The 18,854-nt window shown below is 65.3% G+C and overlaps 2 protein-coding genes across 5 annotated transcripts in view; both read left to right on the forward strand.

Moving 5' to 3' along the window:
• GPATCH8 (G-patch domain containing 8) overlaps nt 1-4,489 on the forward strand; it is a 54,747-nt gene extending 50,258 nt beyond the window's left edge. For all 4 annotated transcript variants that reach the window (XM_054281775.1, XM_054281777.1, XM_054281778.1 and 1 more), the window contains one exon: nt 322-4,489. In XM_054281775.1, coding sequence (XP_054137750.1) covers nt 322-4,147 — 3,826 coding nt within the window. In that variant the 3' untranslated portion in view covers nt 4,148-4,489. The remainder of the gene's footprint in view (nt 1-321) is intronic.
• A 2,955-nt stretch (nt 4,490-7,444) lies between these two features.
• Nucleotides 7,445-15,681, forward strand: ITGA2B (integrin subunit alpha 2b). Its single transcript, XM_054281563.1, has 30 exons — nt 7,445-7,590; nt 7,663-7,793; nt 7,871-7,968; nt 8,047-8,206; nt 8,310-8,359; nt 8,688-8,733; nt 8,895-9,020; nt 9,103-9,150; nt 9,383-9,426; nt 9,523-9,582; nt 9,677-9,729; nt 9,856-10,058; nt 10,170-10,352; nt 10,429-10,474; nt 10,551-10,655; nt 10,742-10,797; nt 10,883-11,034; nt 11,236-11,349; nt 12,070-12,140; nt 12,223-12,370; nt 13,315-13,407; nt 13,490-13,569; nt 13,665-13,745; nt 13,814-13,916; nt 13,996-14,148; nt 14,264-14,389; nt 14,715-14,828; nt 15,031-15,135; nt 15,210-15,332; nt 15,574-15,681. The coding sequence occupies exons 1-30, from the start codon at nt 7,445-7,447 to the stop codon at nt 15,679-15,681; spliced, it is 3,126 nt and encodes a 1,041-aa protein (XP_054137538.1).
• The last annotated feature ends 3,173 nt before the right edge of the window (nt 15,682-18,854 follow it).

Below are 18,854 nucleotides of genomic sequence, written 5' to 3' on the forward strand. Positions count from 1 at the left end.
TGGGGGTCCCAGCACCCCTGGGCTGGGCTGGGCTGGCATTCCTGCTCTGGGATACTGCACAGGCTTTGAGGGCAAAGCTTCACACTGCTGTGCTTTTGGTAGAAGTGAATTCACTGAACTGATCATGCAGAGCATCCCCAAATTGCTTTATCCAGCAATACATTTTCTTCAGTAATTTAATATTATGAAAAACTTTGAGTGGCTGTATATTGATATTTTAATGCATGTGCTGGGTGCAAGATTGTCTTCACTGAGGGATGGATCCTCCTGCAGAGGGACAGGGACACCAGTAAGCTGTGTTTTCTCTCTCCCCTGTTCCAGTGCTCCTGGAAGTGGGCCCATGTTCAGGACCACCACGGTGGCTGTGGATGAGGAAGGTGGAGAGGACGATGATTCTGCAGCCAACAGCAGCTCCTTCGTCCAGACCAGCTCTGGCCAGGGCACAGAGATGACCACGGACAGAGGCTTCCTGAACACTGGGCAAGGCACTGTGGTGCCAGGCCAGGCAGCACAGGGGGCACAGGCCATCAGCTTTGGCATTAAGGGCTCCCTGGGAACTCCCCTGCAGAAGATTGGGGTGTCCTTTTCCTTTGCCAAGAAGACCCCAGTGAAGCTGGAGACCATCGCTTCTGTTTTCAAGGACCACGTGGACGAGTCCAGTTCTGGAGATGGGGCAAAAGGTGATGAGAGGGGGTCCTCAGAGGGTGGCAGCCTGCAGAAGTCTGGGGAGGGTGAAGGCACCAATAATTCTGATGGCAAGGGGGAGGATGATGACCAGCACGACAAGGACAGCGGGGCTCTGGCCAGCACCTTATCCAAACTGAAGAAGATGAGGCGAGAAGATGGACCAACAGCTGTGGAACCAGAATATTACCACTACATCCCCCCAGCCCACTGTAAAGTAAAGCCCAACTTTCAATTCCTGCTTTTCATGAAGGCTACTGAGCAAACGGAAGCGGAAAATGCGAACAAAAAAAACGCGCACGAAGCGAAAAAGGGGAGTTCCCCCAAACCCAAACCCAGCAAGCACACGGAAAAGGCTGCCGAGAGCACGGGGCAGCAGAAGGAACAGAGGACTACTGAAACTGCAGCCCAGCAGGGCAAAACAGAACGAAAAGACATCCCAGAGAATGAGAACACACAGGAGAGCAAGCACCTTCCAGAGAGCAATCCCCCCGAGCCAGACACTGCTAAAGAAGCTCCTCCTCCTGCCTCGGGCTGCAGAGATGGCTCTGAGGGACCAAAGCACCCCACGGGACCTTTTTTCCCTGTTCTGAGTAAGGATGAGAGCACGACACTGCAGTGGCCTTCAGAGCTGCTCATCTTCACCAAAGCTGAGCCCTCTGTGTCCTACAGCTGCAACCCCCTGTACTTTGACTTCAAGCTCTCCCGTAACAAGGATGCAAAAGGGAAAGGGGCAGAGAAATCCAAGGATCCAGGGGGGCTTTGTAAGGACAACGCTCAGAGCACAGAACCTGGTGAGGTGAGCAAAGCCAAGGAGGCTGAAAGTGTAGAGAACAGTTCTGCTCAAAAAATGGAAAACAAATCCCAGAGCAAGCAGGAGTCCGGTCTGGGGAGCATCGGTAAGGGAGAGGGGGAGGACGGCAGTAAGAGTGTAACGGGGAAGAGTAAATCTGGAAGGTCTCATAAACACAAAAAGAAAAAGAAGCACAAAAAGTCCAGCAGACACAAACGCAAACACAAGGAGGAAGCTGAGGAGAAGGCCCGGAAAGCTGAGCTAGGGGAAGAGAAACCCAAGAAACGGAAAAGGCACAGGCACAAAAAAGGTAAATCCTCCCTTTCAACGGAGTCAGACCGAGCACTGAAACCTGAACTGTCTGAAGACTGCAGCCATTTCCAGAAGAAAAAGCGATGCTCCCAGGAGTCCCAGAGGAAATCCCTGTCTGCCGAGGAGGGAAGCAGCACTAAAAAAGAGGACGGGGGCAACTCCTGCCAAGAGCACGGCAGCAAAAGGCACAAGGCTGAGCTGCAGCAGGTGCCTGGAGCGAGGCGGCGCTGCCCGGCTCTGTCCCAGCCCCGGGGCGGCTGCCGGAGCCGGCAGAGCAGCGGTGATGACGACAGTGACGAGGGCTCCCCTGGCAAGCACTGCCACCAGAAGTCCCCATCACAGTACAGCGATGATGACTACGAGTCGGGCAGCGAGCACTCGCGCAGCCGCTCCCGCTCGGGCCGTAGGCGCTCCTCACACAGGTCCTACTCCAGCAGCTCGGAGGCCTCCTCGGGCCACAGCCGCTACAGCCGCCACAGGAGCTACTCGGACGACAGCTACAGCGACTACAGCGACCGCTCCCGCTGCCACTCCAAGCGCTCCCAGGACTCCGAGGACGACTCCGACTACAACGGCTCCAACCACCGCTCCAAGCGGCGCAAGTACTCCTCGTCGGAAGATGACTACAGCTCGAGCAGGAGCAGGTCCAGGAGTCGGAGCAGGAGCAGAAGCCACCCTCGGGGCAGGTCGAGATCGAGGAGCCGGGGCAGGAGCCGCAGCAGCAGCTGCAGCCGCAGCCGGAGCAAGAGGAGGAGCCGCAGCGGGACCGGGCGCAGCTGGAAGCGCAGCCGCAGCTACAGCCGGGACCGCAGCCGCAGCACCCGCAGCCACTCGCAGCGGTCCCCGTCACGGAAGGGCTCGCGGGGCCACGAGAGCCCCGAGGAGAGAAGGTCTGGCAGAAGGGACTTCATTCGGTCCAAGATCTATCGCTCGCAGTCTCCTCACTATTTCCGGACAGGCCGAGGTGAAGCGGCGCCGCCCAAGAAGGAGGATGGCAAAGGAGAGGATCTGAAAGGATCTGGCTCCCTGTCCCAGAACAGCAGCGGCTCTGGCGTGGGACGGGCCTCGGAAGGGGACTGCAGTCCTGAGGAGAGGAACTCCGTCACTGCAAAGCTGCTCTTGGAAAAGGTGCAGTCCAGGAAGGTTGAGAAGAAGCCCTGCGTCACTGACGAGATGCTGTCAGGGGCAAACAAAGTGGGCATAAAGCTCAAAGATCCTCCCCAGGGCTACTTTGGCCCCAAACTGCCTCCTTCCTTAGGCAACAAACCGGTTCTGCCCTTAATTGGGAAGTTGCCAACCATTCGGAAACCAAACTCCAAAAGATACGAGGAGTCTGGCTTGGAGAGGGGCGAGGAGCAGGAGCTGTCAGATGCTGAGGATGGTTCCCAAGGCATGGAGGAGGGTCAGCTGGCCGGCCAGTCTCTCCTGGAAGATGTGGTGATGGTAATTCAGGACAAGCCTCTGGATGAGCAGAAACGTGATGAAGCCTCTGTGGAGATGCCATCCCTTCCCCTGGACACGCCAGCGCTCCCTGAGTGCTTTGGCTCTGGAGATCTGGTCATGCCACACAACTTCCTCTCGGATCCCAGCGATGGTGATGGGCTGGAGCCTATGGACGGGGGCAGCCAGCCAGTCCCAGTGGAAACCAGTATGATGCCCTTAGTTCCAGATGTTGAGCACTTTCCTGGCTACGTGCCTCAGAGCGGGGAGCCGAGCATGGAAGGAGATCGGGAGGGGGGAGAAGATTCCTCCCTAGCCCCGCTGGAGAGCCAGCCCATCACCTTCACGCCCGAGGAGATGGAGAAGTACAGCAAGCTGCAGCAGGCTGCCCAGCAGCACATCCAGCAGCAGCTGCTGGCCAAGCAAGTGAAGGCTTTCCCCACCTCGGCCGCCCTGGCTCCGGCCGCCCCTGCCCTCCAGCCCATCCACATCCAGCAGCCGGCAGCAGCCTCGGCCACGTCCATCACGACGGTGCAGCACGCCATCCTGCAGCACCACGCCGCTGCTGCTGCCGCCGCCATCGGCATCCACCCCCATCCCCACCCACAGCCCCTCGCTCAGGTCCACCACATCCCCCAGCCACACCTGACACCCATCTCCCTGTCCCACCTGACCCACTCCATTATTCCGGGTCACCCCGCCACGTTCCTGGCCAGCCACCCCATCCACATCATTCCGGCGTCCGCCATCCACCCTGGCCCCTTCACCTTCCACCCCGTCCCTCACGCTCTGTACCCGACCCTCCTGGCTCCCAGGCCGGCAGCTGCTGCTGCTGCCACAGCCCTGCACCTCCACCCCCTGCTGCACCCCATTTTCTCAGGACAGGACTTGCAGCATCCACCCAGCCACGGCACATGAAGGACACAATGAAGGAACCTCGGAGGAAGGAGAATATTTGGCGTTTTGGGAAGGGGTTGGAGTCGAGCCAGCGGGCAGGTGAGGCCTGAGCATTTCCTTTCACTCTTGAGCAGCCAAAGAAGCCGGGGGCTCGAGGGCTGGGCAGGTGGCTGCACCCCAGGGAAGTCTCACTCCAGCTCCTCCATGCACGCGGCAGCACCGCTCCAGAGGAACCATTTCACCTTTACAACAGTGAGACACTTGGAAAGGCTTTTTTTCCCCCCTGGATTCTTACACTTGGTGATCTTCCTTCTGCCACCTTGTATATGATAAATGAGGTTTCATCCACACTAATAGGATCTCTAAAAATCCTTTTAATGAGGTCATCTAATGAAAATAGCACGAATTGAACCCGGCTTGTAATCGGTCATAGACCATCGGGCGCTGCCAGCTGTGGAGGGGCTGGAGGCCTCAGCTTTCAGCATTGCAGGGGGTTCCTTGGCCCCTGTCTCTGCACATGTGGGTTTTTCTTGGTGTGAGCAGCAAAGGTGGAATTAAGATCTTAGTGTAAAGAGGAGGAGGAGCTCTGTGTGTGTGCCCAGAGCTCCCTTCCTTCCCCATCCTGCATCCACGTTCTCCTGCGCCAGGACCATGCCTGGATATCCCAGACTGGAGAGGCGTTCTGGGGTTGGGATTCCAGTCTGGGCTTTGACCACTCTTCTCCTGAAAGGGGGAAAAAAATCACTTTGAATTCCATCTTCTGTGGGGTTGGGAAAGAGGCACTGGGATGGGAGAGGGAAGGCAAATCCTTTAGGAATTGAAGCAATACAGAGGACGGGGGAGCGCGGCCTGGATGTAAAACGTGTTCTTTCCTCTGTAACACTGATGGTTTCTTTATTAATTTATAGGATTTTTTTTTTTAATGTAAAGAATTGCACTGAACTCTGTAAACAAAGATGCTGCTTTTTGTAGCTCCTATCAAAGGTTACATTTGTAGTATATCGCAATAATATTTTTTACAGCCAGTTCTTAGTGGTACTTGTTCTGGTGGCTTCTGTGTAAATATGTTTGCTGTAGGTGACCCAAGACACTTGTAAAGGTTCAATTTATAGTTTCAGCTAGATGCAGAACAGCTAAGCATGTATATTTTATCAAGCTCATGTATTTTTGAAGTTTTTATGTAGTATAAAATGTAAAAACAAAAAAAGAATCTTCATTTAGAATTTTGCAGAAGAAAAAAAAGTCAACAGGTGAGACTTGGGCGAGGTGAGGGTGTGGGGGTAGCAGTGACTCTGGCAGGTTCTGTGTTCCTCCCTGCCATAGGAATGGGCACTGGAGCAGCCTGGGGAGCAGCAGGAATTCAGGGTGCTCCCAGAGAATAGGAGCCCTTTTGTCCTTTCCTTTTCCCCCTCTTTGGAAGCAGTAACGTGGAGCCTTGGGACTGCTCCCAGCCCACACAGAGGGTTACCCCAGCTTAGTCCATAAGGGATTTCCCAGTTCTCCCGGCATCACCCAGCTCAGGTGGCACTGCAGGTGTCACAGCCCTTGGGCCACCACAGCTGGAGGGAGGGATTTCAGAGCAGTGAGGGGATGTGGTGACATCCCTGTCCCATTCCCCATCCTCATCCTCTTCCCTGGAATGCAGCACGAGGCCAGGCAGAGTCAAAGGATCAAACCCCCCTGAGCTCCCTCACCGTGTAAATGAGAATTGCAGCAGGTCAGAGTGACAGCAGTCACAAAAAAGGGACTCAATTTCCTGTAAATACCAGACAATTCAGTGTTACTGTCAGAGCTGAGCTTCATAGGGCCCATCTGTGCCCTGGCCCCACTGCACTGTGGGCAGGGATTGTTTTTGGACTTCAGGATAGCGCTAAAATAATTAACCTGTCATTACTTACAAGCATAAACAGACTGTATTTAACTTTGTCACATAAGATATATATATAAATATATATATATGCTGTAAAATGAGGGAAAAAAAACCTTTCTAATAAACCAATGATTTGTGGAAAAAGAATTGTGATGCTGTGTGGTGGTGGGGAGCTGCCATGCAGAGCACCAGCCTCTCTTTTCCTGGTTTGATTAAAGGAAAAAATCCGCCCCTCTGCATGCCAGCAGGACTGAGAGAGCCAGGGTGCCACCTGCCCTAGGGATGGTGCAGCAGTGCTGAAAGAAACTGGAAATGAAGTAGTTGGACAGAAGAAAGGATTGTAATTGCCCTCAGGGGCTCTGGGGTGTTCTCCAGCTGGGTTCAGATGCTGCAGCGAGCTGGGGACGAGACCTCCCGAGGAGGAGCAGCTGCCCCTGAGCCCGGTGTCCTTTGCGGAGCTGTGCCACGGCTTTGGGCAAATCCTGCTCTGTTCCAGCTGCAGCTGCTCCACAGGGCTGGAGCAGACCCCACTCCAGGGGCCAAGGTGCCCTCCAGGGACCCCCTGTGCCCCCCAAAAACCCCCCGAGTCCATGCCCTGTCCTGCTTCCCACTGCAGCTTCAGAGACAGGAGAAAGCTTCAGAGACAGCCCCATTTCACACGGGCTGGATCCCAGGGAGCTGCTCCGGGGCCTCTCCCGGCCATGGGCGCTGGGTTGGCACCAGGAGCCCCCGGGGCAGTCTGGCTGTCCTTAATTAATGGAGTTTCCATTAATTCTGCAGGGTTGACGCCGCTGTCCGGGCCGGGCTGACCCCCGCGGGTGCCCCAGGCTTGGCTGAGGGCACAGGGGACAGGGACAAGGACAAAGGACAAGGACACGTCTTGTTCACTGTGCCCACCTTGCCCCCGGCCCCTTGCCAGAGCCATTGCCCTGCACAGCCCTGCAGGGTTTGGGGTGTCCCTGCCCTGGGTTAGGGGACGCTGTGGGGGTGATGCCCGGTGCGGGCGGGCTCGGTGCTGTCAGCTCCATCCGGCTGCCGAGGGCAGATCGGGGCCGATGGAGGGGCCCTGTGCCCTGCAGCTCTCCCCCCTTGCCACATTTCCGCTGGTAGGGACTGCCTGCACCCCGAAATAGCCCCCCCGAGACTGGCACCCCGAAATAGCCCCCCCGAGACTGGCACCCTGCAGGCGATAGGCTCAGGCTGCTGTGGCCGTGTCCCCCACCCTGTCACCGTGTCCCCCGGTGGTGGCACTGCCACCTCCCGTTCCCCGCCCTGCTCCAGCCAATCCGTCTCCCCCGCACCTCTCCGGCTCCCCGCAGGAGCGGATGCGCGTCCGGGGGGGCCCTTCCTGTGCTCCCCATTCCTGCCGGGCCCGGCCCCAGCTGCGTCCCCCGAGATAAGCCCGGGACACCCCGGGACAGCGGCTGTGGCCACATTTTGGAGTGACGATGGCGCTGCTGCGGGTGCTGCTGCTCCTCGGGGGGCTGCGCCTGCCCCCCACGCTGGGGCTTCTGCAGGAGCCCCCCACCATCTACGAGGGACCCCCCGGCAGCTACTTCGGTTTCGCCCTGGATTTCCACACGAGCGAGGGAAGGTAGGGGGGCACCGGGGGTCGGGGTCGGGCACGGCCCACGCCCGCCCCCCCTGACACCCGCTGTGCCCCCAGGCCCAGCGTGGCGGTGGGAGCCCCCCGTGCCAACACCTCCCAGCCCGGCGTGGCTCAGCCCGGCGCCGTCTTCCTCTGCTCCTGGCCCCCCGGCCGGACCCCCTGCCACCCCCTGCCCATGGACACTGCGGGTGCGTGGGCTCCGCGGGGCGGGGAGCGGGCACGGGGGGTGCCAGCCCCGCACATCGCCCCTGTCCCGCTCCCCCAGGGGACGAGAGCGAGAGTCAGGGCACCCTGGAGCTGCGCACCTACAAATCGCACCAGTGGCTGGGAGCGTCCGTCACCAGCTGGCACGGCAACCTGGTGGTGGGTGCATCGGGGGGGATGTGGGCACCTTGGGTGGGCACGGGGTGGGCACTCAGCCCGTGCCATCGCCGTGCCCAGGTCTGTGCCCCGCTGCAGCACTGGAACGCTTTGGAGGGGCCGCACGAAGCGTTCCGCACCCCCGCGGGCACCTGCTTCGTGCGGAGCCCGGAGCGCTCCGTGTGGTACTCGCCGTGCCGCGACCGCACCATGGCCAGCACCTACCGCCAGACGGGCTACGGTGAGCGGGGAACGGGAACGAACGGGGAACGAACGGGGAACGAACGCGGATCCAGCCCGGGATCCCAGCCCCGAGTCCCCCTGACCCTGCCCTGTGCCCGCAGCGCACGACAAGCGCTACTGCGAGATCGGCTTCAGCGCCGCTGCCACCCCGGTGAGAGGGGACTGGGGGGCTCGGGCACCTTGGGGGCATCGGGGGGTGCCCCCCGAGATGCCCAGGGGAGGCTGGCAGAGATGCAGAGGGTGCGGCCAGGATGGTACCCGGGTGTCAGGGCGGGGGATGCTGAGCTGGGGACGTGCAGTGGGAATTCCGGGAGGAAAGGCCCTAGGAATGAGGGGGTGCCAGGATGGGAAATACCAGGGTGGGGAACACTTGGCTGAGTATACCTTGGGGGAAATACCGGGGTGGGGGACACTTGGCTGAGGATGCTTTGGGGGGATGCCAGGGTGCCCCGGGGGTGCTGAGCCAGCTGCTCCCGCAGGATGGGACGCTGGTGCTGGGTGCCCCCGGTGGGTATTACTTCTCAGGTGAGTCCTTCCTGCTGGCGTTGCTCCGGGGGTGGGCACTGCGGGGAGGGCACCCCAGATGCGGCGCCCCGTAAGTGCCACCCGCAGTGGCGCTGCCAGCCTGGGGCGGGTGGCAGCGGGTGCCCCGTCAGGGCTGGTGCTCCGTGCCCCGCTGTGCCCAGGGCTCGTGTACTCGGTGGAGCTGGACAAGATCCTCCGGCGCTTCCTCGGCACGTCCCTGCTGTGGCTGGGGAGCCCCGGGCGCCCCACGGAGCCGGTGTTCGGGGACTACGAGGACGGGTACCGGGGTGAGCAGCGGGCACGGGCACCCTGCCCCACTGCCAGCTCCTGCTGGGGTACCCCGGGTCACCAGTGCCCATCTCCCTGCAGGATACTCGGTGGCTGCGGGCGAGTTTGATGGCAACCCCAAAACCAAAGGTAGGGCTGAGGGGTGCAGGGAATGGGGCTTGACGGGCCTGGGGCACCCCAGAATGACCTTGCTCCCCTTCCCGAGGGGGCTGGGCAGGCTGTGCCAGGGGTCCTGCCATCTCTGTGCCCTCATGGCCCCATGTCGCACCAGGGGTATCCCTGTGCCCACCCCAGTGCCGGGGGTATCTCCGTGCCCCCCTCAATGTCCCAGAGGGGCGCTCAGGGCTCTCATCCCTCACAGAGTACGTGGTGGGGGTCCCCAACAAGAGCAACACGAGGGGTGAGGTGAGTGCTGCGGAGTGCCCGGCGCCGAGGGGACACCAGGGGACACAGCCATGTGTCACCCCGGGCTGGGCGTGGCGCTGACACTGCCCTGGGCAGGTGGAGATCTTCACTGCGGGGGACACCCTGCGCCGGCTGCGGGGCATCGCCAGCGAGCAGGTACCCCTGTCCTGACACCCCCACACCCCCGGTGCCCCACAGCACCCCAGCCCCGTCCCACAGCACCCCCCGGTGCCACCTTCACCCTTCCCAGGTGGCTTCGTACTTCGGGCACACGGTGGCAGTGGCCGACGTCGATGGGGACGGGTGAGAGCAGGGACAGTCCCCCCTCCTCCCTGGCACCCAGGGGTGCTGCCCCGTGCCTGGCACAGCTCTGGGTGCCCCTGGCCCCCAAACCCGCGGAGCCTGACCGTGCCCCCGCTCCGGGCACAGGAGGGACGATCTGCTGGTGGGCGCCCCCCTGTTCATGGCCCGGCGCTCGGACGGGCAGCGCAGCGAGCTCGGCCGCCTCTACCTCTACCGGGGGCAGCAGCGCCTGGCAGGGCCCCCCCAGACCCTGACGGGCACCCACCCCTACGGCCGCTTCGGCGCCGCCATCGCCAGCCTGGGCGACCTGGACAGGGACGGATTCGGCGGTAACAGCGGGCAGGGCGGGCAGGGGCTGTGCCACCCTCAGTGCCGCGCCTGGGGGAAACTGAGGCAGGAGAGCGCGGGGAGGGGGGAGTTCACGTCCCTTCTGTCCCCAGACGTGGCCGTGGGCGCCCCGCAGGGCGGTGACAGTGGCAGCGGGCAGGTGTTCATCTTCCGCGGGCACAGCGAGGGGCTGGCACCGGTGCCCACGCAGCGCCTCGAGAGCCCCTTCCCCGGCGCCGCCGCCTTCGGCTTCGCCCTGCGCGGTGCCACCGACCTGGATGGCAACGGCTACGCGGGTACGGCCCTGGCACGACCCCGCCCTGGCACCGCCCTGGCATCGCCCTGGCACCGACCCTCTGCTTGTCCCCGCAGATCTGCTCGTGGGGGCTTACGGGGCAGCCAAGGTGGCCGTGTACCTGTGAGTGCCCGTCCCTGCGTGGCCCGCGGCTCCCTCTCGGGTCCCCTGGCACCTCAGCAATGTCCCCGTGCCCCAGGGGACTGCCCGTGGTGGTGGCCCGGACCCAGCTGAGCGTCCCCGACGGGCTGAACCCTGAGATCCTGGACTGCTCCCTGCCCAACTCCAGCGTCCCCGTCAGCTGGTGAGGGGACACTGCCATGGGGACACTATGGGGACACCACCGTGGGCACAGGACAGTCTCTGAGCATTGTTGGTGTCCCCTCGCAGCTTCCACGTGGAGTTCTGTGTCAGCGTGACGGGCCAGGACATCCCTCGGAGCATCCGTGAGTGCCAGTGTCACCCGGCGGGCACCGCTGGCACAGGGCCACCCTCGGGGTGTCACCAGTGCCACCTCCCGTTGCCCCCCAGAGCTGGAGGCTGAGCTGCAGCTGGACCGGCTGAAGCCGCGGCCATCGCGGCGGGTGCTGCTGCTGCGGGGACACCAATCGTCCTGGCAGGAGGCGCTGCTGGTGGCACCGGGGGCACCCCCCGTGTGCAGGAACCTCACGGCCTACCTGCGGGTACGGGCACGGGGACAGGCGGCAGAGGGAGGGGACAGTGCAGGGAGGGGACAGGAATGGGGATGTGGCATTGCCAGCCAGGATGGGGACAGCGTTGGGGATAACAGTGTCTCCCTGTCCCGGGATGGGGACAGCGGTGGCTGGGGCTGTGGGGTGGGCACGGGATGCCATCCGCAGTGCTGTGCCCATGGGTCCCCCCAGGACAAGGCTGAGTTCAAGGACAAGCTGAGCCCGGTGGCCCTGAGCGTGTCCCTGTCGCTGCCCAGAGAGGCCCCGGGGTTGGTGCTCTACGGGGACACCCTGGTGCAGGCACAGGTAGGGGGGACGTGGCTGTGGAGGGACATCACCGTGGTGACACGGGGGACTCAACCCCACTAGGGCACGTGTGGGTACCCCTGACCTGGCTGAGCTCAGCTCTGGGGTCCCCAGCTTGTGCCAGTGTCCCCAACCCCCCCCCTGGGATTGCCCCTGTCCCCCTCCCACTGTCCCCAGTTCCCACTGGGATGTGGCTCCCACCCCCCCCCCCCCCCCCCCCACTGTCCCTTGTTCCCTCTGGAATGTGCCCCTCACTGTCCCTGCCACTCCCTGGCGTGTCCGTGCTGTTCTGCCCTCTGTGCTCCCCCTGCAGTCCCCAACCCCTCCCCTGGGTGTCCCCTCTGTACCCAGCACTGTCCCCATTCCCAACCCCGCGATGTCCCCTCTGTCCCTCTGCCACCTCCAGTCCCTCCCCAGGATGTCCCCTGCTGTCCCTGCTCCCTCCTTGCCGTGTCTCAGGGCATGTCCCCAATCATCCCCCTGGATGTCCCCTCTGCTGTCCCCATTCTTCCCTCTCGGAGATGTCACCTCCCGTCCTCCATCCCTGGATTGTCCCCTCTCTGCTCTGCACTGTCCCAAATCTCCCCTCTGGCCCCTCCACCAGCCCAGTCCCTCCCTGGGATGTCCCCAATGACTCCTCCTCCCCCATTTCATCCTGGATGGGAGGGTCTCTCTGTCCCCTCGCTGTCCCTTCCCTGTCCCCTCGCTGTCCCCTCCCAGACCCACATCATCCTGGAGGACTGTGGCGATGACAATCTCTGCGTGCCCGACCTGCACCTGGCCGCCCACACGTGAGCACGGGGATGGGACCGAGGGCGTGCCCGGTGTCCCCTCGGGTTGCTGATCCTGTCCCCGTGTCCCCGTGTCCCCCAGCCCCAGCCAGCGCCTGCTGATCGGCGCCGAGGCCGTGCTGTGCCTGCGGGCCAGCGCCACCAACGCGGGCGAAGGCGCCTTCGAGGCGGAGCTGCGGGTGCAGCTGCCCCCGGGCACGCACTACCAGGCTGCCCGCAGCACCATCCCGGTGGGTGTGACAGGGGACAGCCTGGGGGTGACCAGGGGTGTCACAGGGGTGACCAGGGCGGCAGGGGCGCGTCCTGCCCTTGCTGGCATCACCTCCCCCTTTGGGGGTGCCCGGTGGGGATGGGTGCTGGGAGATGCCCAGGGTGGGGGACCCAAACCGTGTCCTTGGTGCTGTCACCTTCCATGGGAGTGCCCAGGATGGGTGTCACAGGGTGCCCAGGATGCTGGGGGGACTCAAACTGTCCTTGGTGCTGTCACCTTTCGTGGGGGTGTCCAGGATGGAGGACCCAAACCATGTCCTTGGTGCTGTCACCTTTCGTGGGAGTGCCCAGTGGGGATGGGTGTCAGGGGATGGCCAAGGTGGGCTGGGGACCCAAACCGTGTCCTTGGTGCTGTCACCTTCCTTGGTGCCCAATGGGGATGGGTGTCAGGGGGTGCCCAGCTGGTAGAGGGGACATTGCAGAGAAGAGATTTGGGACACTGCAGAGTAGAGAGGGGACATTGCAGGGATGGAGGGGAGGGAGGTGACATCTCCTGGAGGGAAGAATGGGGACAGCAGAGGGGACATCCAGGGGAACGATTGGGGACATGCCCTGAGAGGGAGCAGGGACAGCAGGGGGACATCCTGGGGAGGGACTGGAGGTGGCAGAGGGACAGAGGGGACATCGCGGGGTTGGGAATGGGGACGGTGCTGGGTACAGAGGGGTGACCCAAATCAGGGGGCTCACACTGTGTCCTTCATCCCCTCCATGGGGCTGCCTGGTGGGGGTGGCTGCCCAGGGATTGGGGTTCCTGCCCTGCCCTTGGTGGCTGTCCCCCTTCACAGGGTCCCCACTGGTGATGGCTGTTCAGGGGTGTCTGGGGCTCAAGCCCTGCCCTCAGCTCATGCAGGTCCCCAGTGTGGCTGGCTCCTGGTGAGGTCCCTGATGTGTCCCCACCCCACAGGGGCAGGAGAAGCTGAGCTGCAACCCCAAGAAGGAGAACGGGACCCACGTGGTGCTCTGCGAGCTGGGCAATCCCATGAAAGCCGGAGCCCGGGTAAGGGGACAGGGGGGTCCCTGCTGTGCCTGTCCCCCCTGGGGCTGGTCACTCACCTGCCCCTGTCCTCTGCTGTCCCCAGATCACCGTGGACTTGGAGCTGAGCGTGTCCGGGCTGGAGGACATGGGGGATGCCATCACCTTCCACCTGCAGCTGCGCAGGTGACACCGTGCTGTCCCCCTGTCCCCCACCCACTGCTGGCACCTCGGGCTCAGTGTCCCCAAACTCTGTGTGTCATCCCGCTGTGTCCCCACAGCAAGAACAGCCCCAGCCCCAGCCACGGCTCGGTGACGGTGACAGTGCCCGTGGAGGCAGAGGCAGAGATGGAGCTGCGAGGGTGAGGCTCTGGGGGACACGGGGACAACGGGGGCACCAAGGGGGACACTGACACCCCTCTCCCACCAGCAACTCCCTGCCTGCCACCATGGTGCTGCCCACGGGCTGGCACGGGGTGCGGGGCAGCCGGCGGATCGAGGACCACGGCATCAGGCTGGAGCACGTCTACGAGGTGATTTAGGGGGATGTCCCCTCTGTCCCCTCCCCGGAGCCATCTCCTGTGCCGGGCATCACCCACCGTCCTCCCGCAGCTCCACAACAAAGGTCCCGGCACCGTCAGCGGGGTCACCCTGCGCCTGGCCGTGCCCCATCGGCTGGGGGAGCACGTCCTGCTCTACCTGCTGGGGCTGGGCACCGAGGGGGGCACGAACTGCGCCCAGCACCCCGCCCTCAACCCCGCACAGGTACGGGCTGCGGGACCCTGCCAGGACATGGCAGGGAGGTGGTGTCACCTCCGTGTCCCGCCGGGGGCGCTGGGACATGGCAGGGACGTGGTGTCACCTCTGTGTCCCCTTCTAGCTGGAGATCTCCGCTCCGACGGCCGCGGCGCCCGGGAACGGCAGCCGGCACCGGGAGCGCCGGGAGGCGGAGGCGGCCCCGGGAGCGGGGCTGGGGGACCTGGGGCTGGGAGACCTCGTCCGTGTGGTGAGCGGGGACCCTGGGGACATCCCGGCTGTGATGGAGGCCGGGTGGGGCTGCATCCTTTGGGTGACCCTGGGGACCTCCTGGCTGTGATGGAGACAGGGATGGGATGCCAAGGTGACCCTGGGGACCTGCCGGGCTGGGGCTGCCAGGGTGGGGGGACATCCTTTGGGTGACCCTGGGGACCTGCGGGTGTGACGGAGGCCGGGCTGGGGTGACAAGGTGGAGCCACATCCCTTGGGTGACCCTGGGGACCTGCAGCCCACGGTTGGGAGCGTCCCCTGGGGTGGGGCCCCCCGACACCCACCGTGTTGGACGCCACCCTCAGGACTGTGACAATGCCACCTGCGTGGACATCACCTGCCACGTGGCCAGCCTGGGCAAGGACCAGCGGGCACTGGTCAGCGTCCACGCCCTGCTCTGGATGGACACCCTGCAGCAGGTACTGTCCCCTCCTGGGGACACAGGGTGGCACTGTGGCCTCAGGGCATCCCTGCAATGTCCCCTCCTGCACGGTGGTGCCCAGAGACCACCCTGGGGATACCATATGTGGGGTCATGGGTGTCCTGTGAGCTGGCAGCACCCCTGATGCCAGGTTCCCGTGTGTCCCCATGTGTCCCCATGTGTCCCCCTGCTGTTCCTAGCGGGAGCACCTCCGGGAATTCCGCATCCAGTCCCAGGCGTGGTTCAGCACCTCGGCCATGCCCTACCGCGTCCAGCCCCGGCTCCTGCCCAGCGGCCAGGCTGAGGTAGGGCTGCCGTGGCCGTGGGGACACGGGACAGGCCGCGGTGGCAGCGGTGTCACCTCCCCGTCCCTCTGCAGACCGAGACGTGCGTGGTGCGCGCCAGCCCCGGCGGCGAGGGGGCTGTGCCGGTGGGGTGGGTGGTGCTGGGGGTCCTGGCCGGGCTCCTGCTCCTCACCCTCCTCATCCTCCTCATGTGGAAGGTCAGTGGGGGCAGGGGGACACTGGGGACACCGGTGACATTTAGAGGGACCATGAAACATGGGACACAGTGCTGGGGCTGGGGGCTATGGGACACTGTGGGGTCGCAGGTGGGTGACACTGTGGCGTCCCCAGGGTCAGGGGGTCCCCGCGGTGGTGCCACAGGGATCTCCGGGGGGCTGATCCTGTGGGATCCCTGCCGCGGGGTCCCCCAGGGCCCGATGTCACTGTGTCCCCTTGCAGATGGGTTTCTTCAAGAGGACGCGGCCGCCGGCCGAGGGGGACACGGAGGAGCCGGGCCAGGCCCAGGAACCGGGCAGTGCCCAGGAACCGGGCCAGGCCCAGGACTAGCGGGGTCCCCTCCGTGCCCCCCTCACCCCGCTCTCCTTTCTCCTTCCCCATCCTCCCCCGTGCCCGTGAGACCCCGGCCCCGCTCCGCTCCCCCCGCACAATAAATCCCGGCCCTGCCCTCGGTGCTGCCCTCGGCTGTGGTTGTGTCCCCCCGGAGCTGCACCGGGGTCTGCAGGGAGGATTTTGGGGACCCCCGTGTGTCCTTGTGGGGTGCCCCGGGAGGGCAGTGAGGAGGTTGGTGCCGGGCTCGGTCCCGGCGCTGCTGCACTGCTGGGGGATCGGTACCGGGGCCGGCGCTGGTACCGCGGGTGGGTCACGGTACCGGGGTGGCACCGGGGGATGGGGGCAGTGCCAAGGGCCAGTCCCGAGGTGTCGCTGCGGTACCGGGGCTCGATGCTGAGGCTCAGGGAAGTACCGTGAGCGGGTCCTGGGACGCCGGTGCCTCTACAGGGCAGTACCGGGATGCCGGTGCCGGTACAGGGCAGTACCGGGATGCCGGTGCCGGTACCACGTCCCCGTCCCGGGGCTCAGAGCGGAGCCAGGAATGGGTCCCGGGAGGCCTGTGCGGTACCGGGGGCAGTGCAAGGCTGCCGGTGCCAGTACCGGAGGGAGCCCGGCAGCGCCGAGTCCCGGTCCTGGTCTCGGGGCCGTACCGGGGATGGGTACAGCGGGTCGGGATCGGTACCGGGGGCGGTGCCGGGGCCCGAGCAGTGTCAGAGGTGGATCCGGGGGTCGGTGCCGATGTCGGGGGCGGGTTCTGAGATGCCGCTGCCGACACCGGGGTCAGTCCCGGGATGCCGGTACCGGGTCCGGGTCTGGGTCCCGGAGCGGTGCCGGGGAGCGCTGCCGGTGTCGGTTGCGGTACCGGCGACGGGTCCCGGCTCCCGGGCACCGCAGGGGGCGGTGCCGGAGCGCTGGGGCGGTGCCAGGGGCTGGTCGGGGGTCTCGGGGCGGTGCCGGGGGTGGTCCCGGTGCCGGGGCGGTGCCGCTCCGGGGGTGGGCGCTGGGCGGCCGTGCCCGGCGGCTCCGGCAGGTGGAGCCCGGTCCCCGCGGCGGGCGGGCGGACGGGCCGGGCGGGCCGGGCATGGCGGGGTAACGGCGCGGAGCCACCATGCGGCCCCGCCGCCTCCTGCCGCCGCTGCCGCCGCTGCCGGTGCTGCTGCTGCTGGCGGCCGCGGGCGGGCGGCGGGCGCGGGGCGCGGCGGAGCCGGGAGCGCACGGTGAGAGCGGCCTTTGTGTGCGGGGCGGGGGGCGCCGCCGGCAACACCCCCGCGTTCTCCCCGCGCCCGCGTCCCCCCGGCATCCCTCGGCCCCCACCCCCTGCCCCGCACCGCCCCGGCCCCACCGGCGCCCCCGGGCCCGCCCGAGCCCCGCGCCCGCATCCCCCCGGCATCCTTTGAATCCCGTGGCCCCCCCGCGCACCGCCCCCCGATCGATCGATCCCGGCACCGGCCCCCCCCAACCCCGCATCACCCCCGCCCCGGCTCCCCCGGCTCCCTTGGCTTCCGAACCCGCTCCCGCCCCCCGCCCCAAAGCCCCCCGCGCCCCAAAGCCCGGCCCCGCCCGGCTCCGACACCCCCATCCCTGCCCGCCCACCCCCCGTCCATCCCCGGCTCTGTCTGTCCGGCCGCACCCCCGTCTGTCTGTCCGTCTGTCCGTCTGTCTCTGGGTCCCCGGGCGGTTCTGGCCACCGGCGGGAGGGCGGTGATGGGTGGGGGGCCTGGCAGTGCCAGGGGGTCGCGATGGTGGGTGGGCGTCACAAACCAGGGAGGGGGTGAAGGAAGTTGGGTGGGGATCGCGGGCAGAACTTTGGGGTGCGGGAGGGTGGATGGGGGCGCTGAGCAGAGCTTGGGGGTGTCTGGTGGTGGGTGCAGGTCCCGGGTCAGGGGGTGCAGGGGATCCTGAGCAGCAGCCGGGGGTGCAGGATGGGGGTGGGGGGTGCATCCGGCAGGCACGGTGGGCCTCGGGGTCCCCTGTGACCCCCCATGCACCCCACACCCTCCTGTGCCAGGGTGAGGCGTGCCCGGGGGTCACGGGGGGGGTCCCTGACCCGTCTGTCTGTGCTGGCTCAGCTCCCGCTGGCGTCACCCCTGCCCATCCCTGTCCCCGCGGGGTGACAGACACGGCAGCGCTCCTCAGTGCCACCCCAGGACCTGGCACCCCCGCCCTGCTCACGGGACACCGGGGTCACACCGGGGGGCACTGGGGGGCCAGCGAGGGGCCGGTGCACCTCGGGGTGGCCGCAGCACCCTTGGGGACCCTTTGGTGGCGGCGGGGGGACAGAGAGTGGGGACGGGGCGATGCCTGTGCTGTGTCCCCGCGCTGGGGCTGGCACCACGGCCCCCTCCCATGCCAGCTGTCCCCGGCAGCTGCGGGTGCCGGCTGTCCCCGCCATGCAGGGGACACCCCCAGCCCCTCCATTCCCGAACCCGCCCCTGTGCATCCCCGGAGCAGCTGCTGCCAATCTCCCCCCACTCCTCGCCCATTGCCACATCTGGGTCGGGGCGGGTCGGGGGGGGTGCCCGGTGGAGCGGGGGGCTCCGGGGCTGCGGGGGGCCCGGCGGCAGCCCCGGGGCGCGGGATGAAGGGATGAAGGAGGTCGTTGCCTGGGTGACGGCGCCGGAGCCGGGACCGCTGCCAAGGGCTGCGGATCATGCGCGGGATGGCGCCGGCTCGGGGGGGCCGGGGGCACGCGGGGGTTTGGGGTCCCCCCGCCCTCCAGCCGGGCCCTGCAGCGGGGAATGGCCGGGGGGATCCCTCCCCCTGCTGCTGTGGGGCCGGCTGGGTTCCAGACCCCCTGGCCTTGGGATGGGAGTGAGCATCACCGGGGGGTGGCCTTTGGTGGGGGGGGGTGAGGGTGATGTGACTGGGTGCACCCAGCCGGGTGGCACGGCATCAGGGGGGCACAGGGTGGGCACAGCAGTGATGCTCACACGCCTTTGGGATGGTGCCTGCTGCCTGCTGGGGAGCACCTGTGACCTGCCAGGTGGTGCTGCCTGTGACCCCCGTGGGTGATGACTGTGACCTGCTGGGCATGCTGGGCACTGGGATGGGTCCCACCACCTGGCCACCACCACCAGGATGGTGGCCATGGCTTTCTGAGATGGCATCTGTGACCTGTTAGGGTTGGTCCCACCATCCCGCCTGGATGGTGACTGTAATCCAGTGGGACA

This window comes from Melozone crissalis, unplaced genomic scaffold (assembly GCF_028551555.1).
Source record: "Melozone crissalis strain CALT ecotype California unplaced genomic scaffold, PUWL_Pcris_2 ptg000032l_1, whole genome shotgun sequence".
NCBI lineage: Eukaryota > Metazoa > Chordata > Aves > Passeriformes > Passerellidae > Melozone > Melozone crissalis.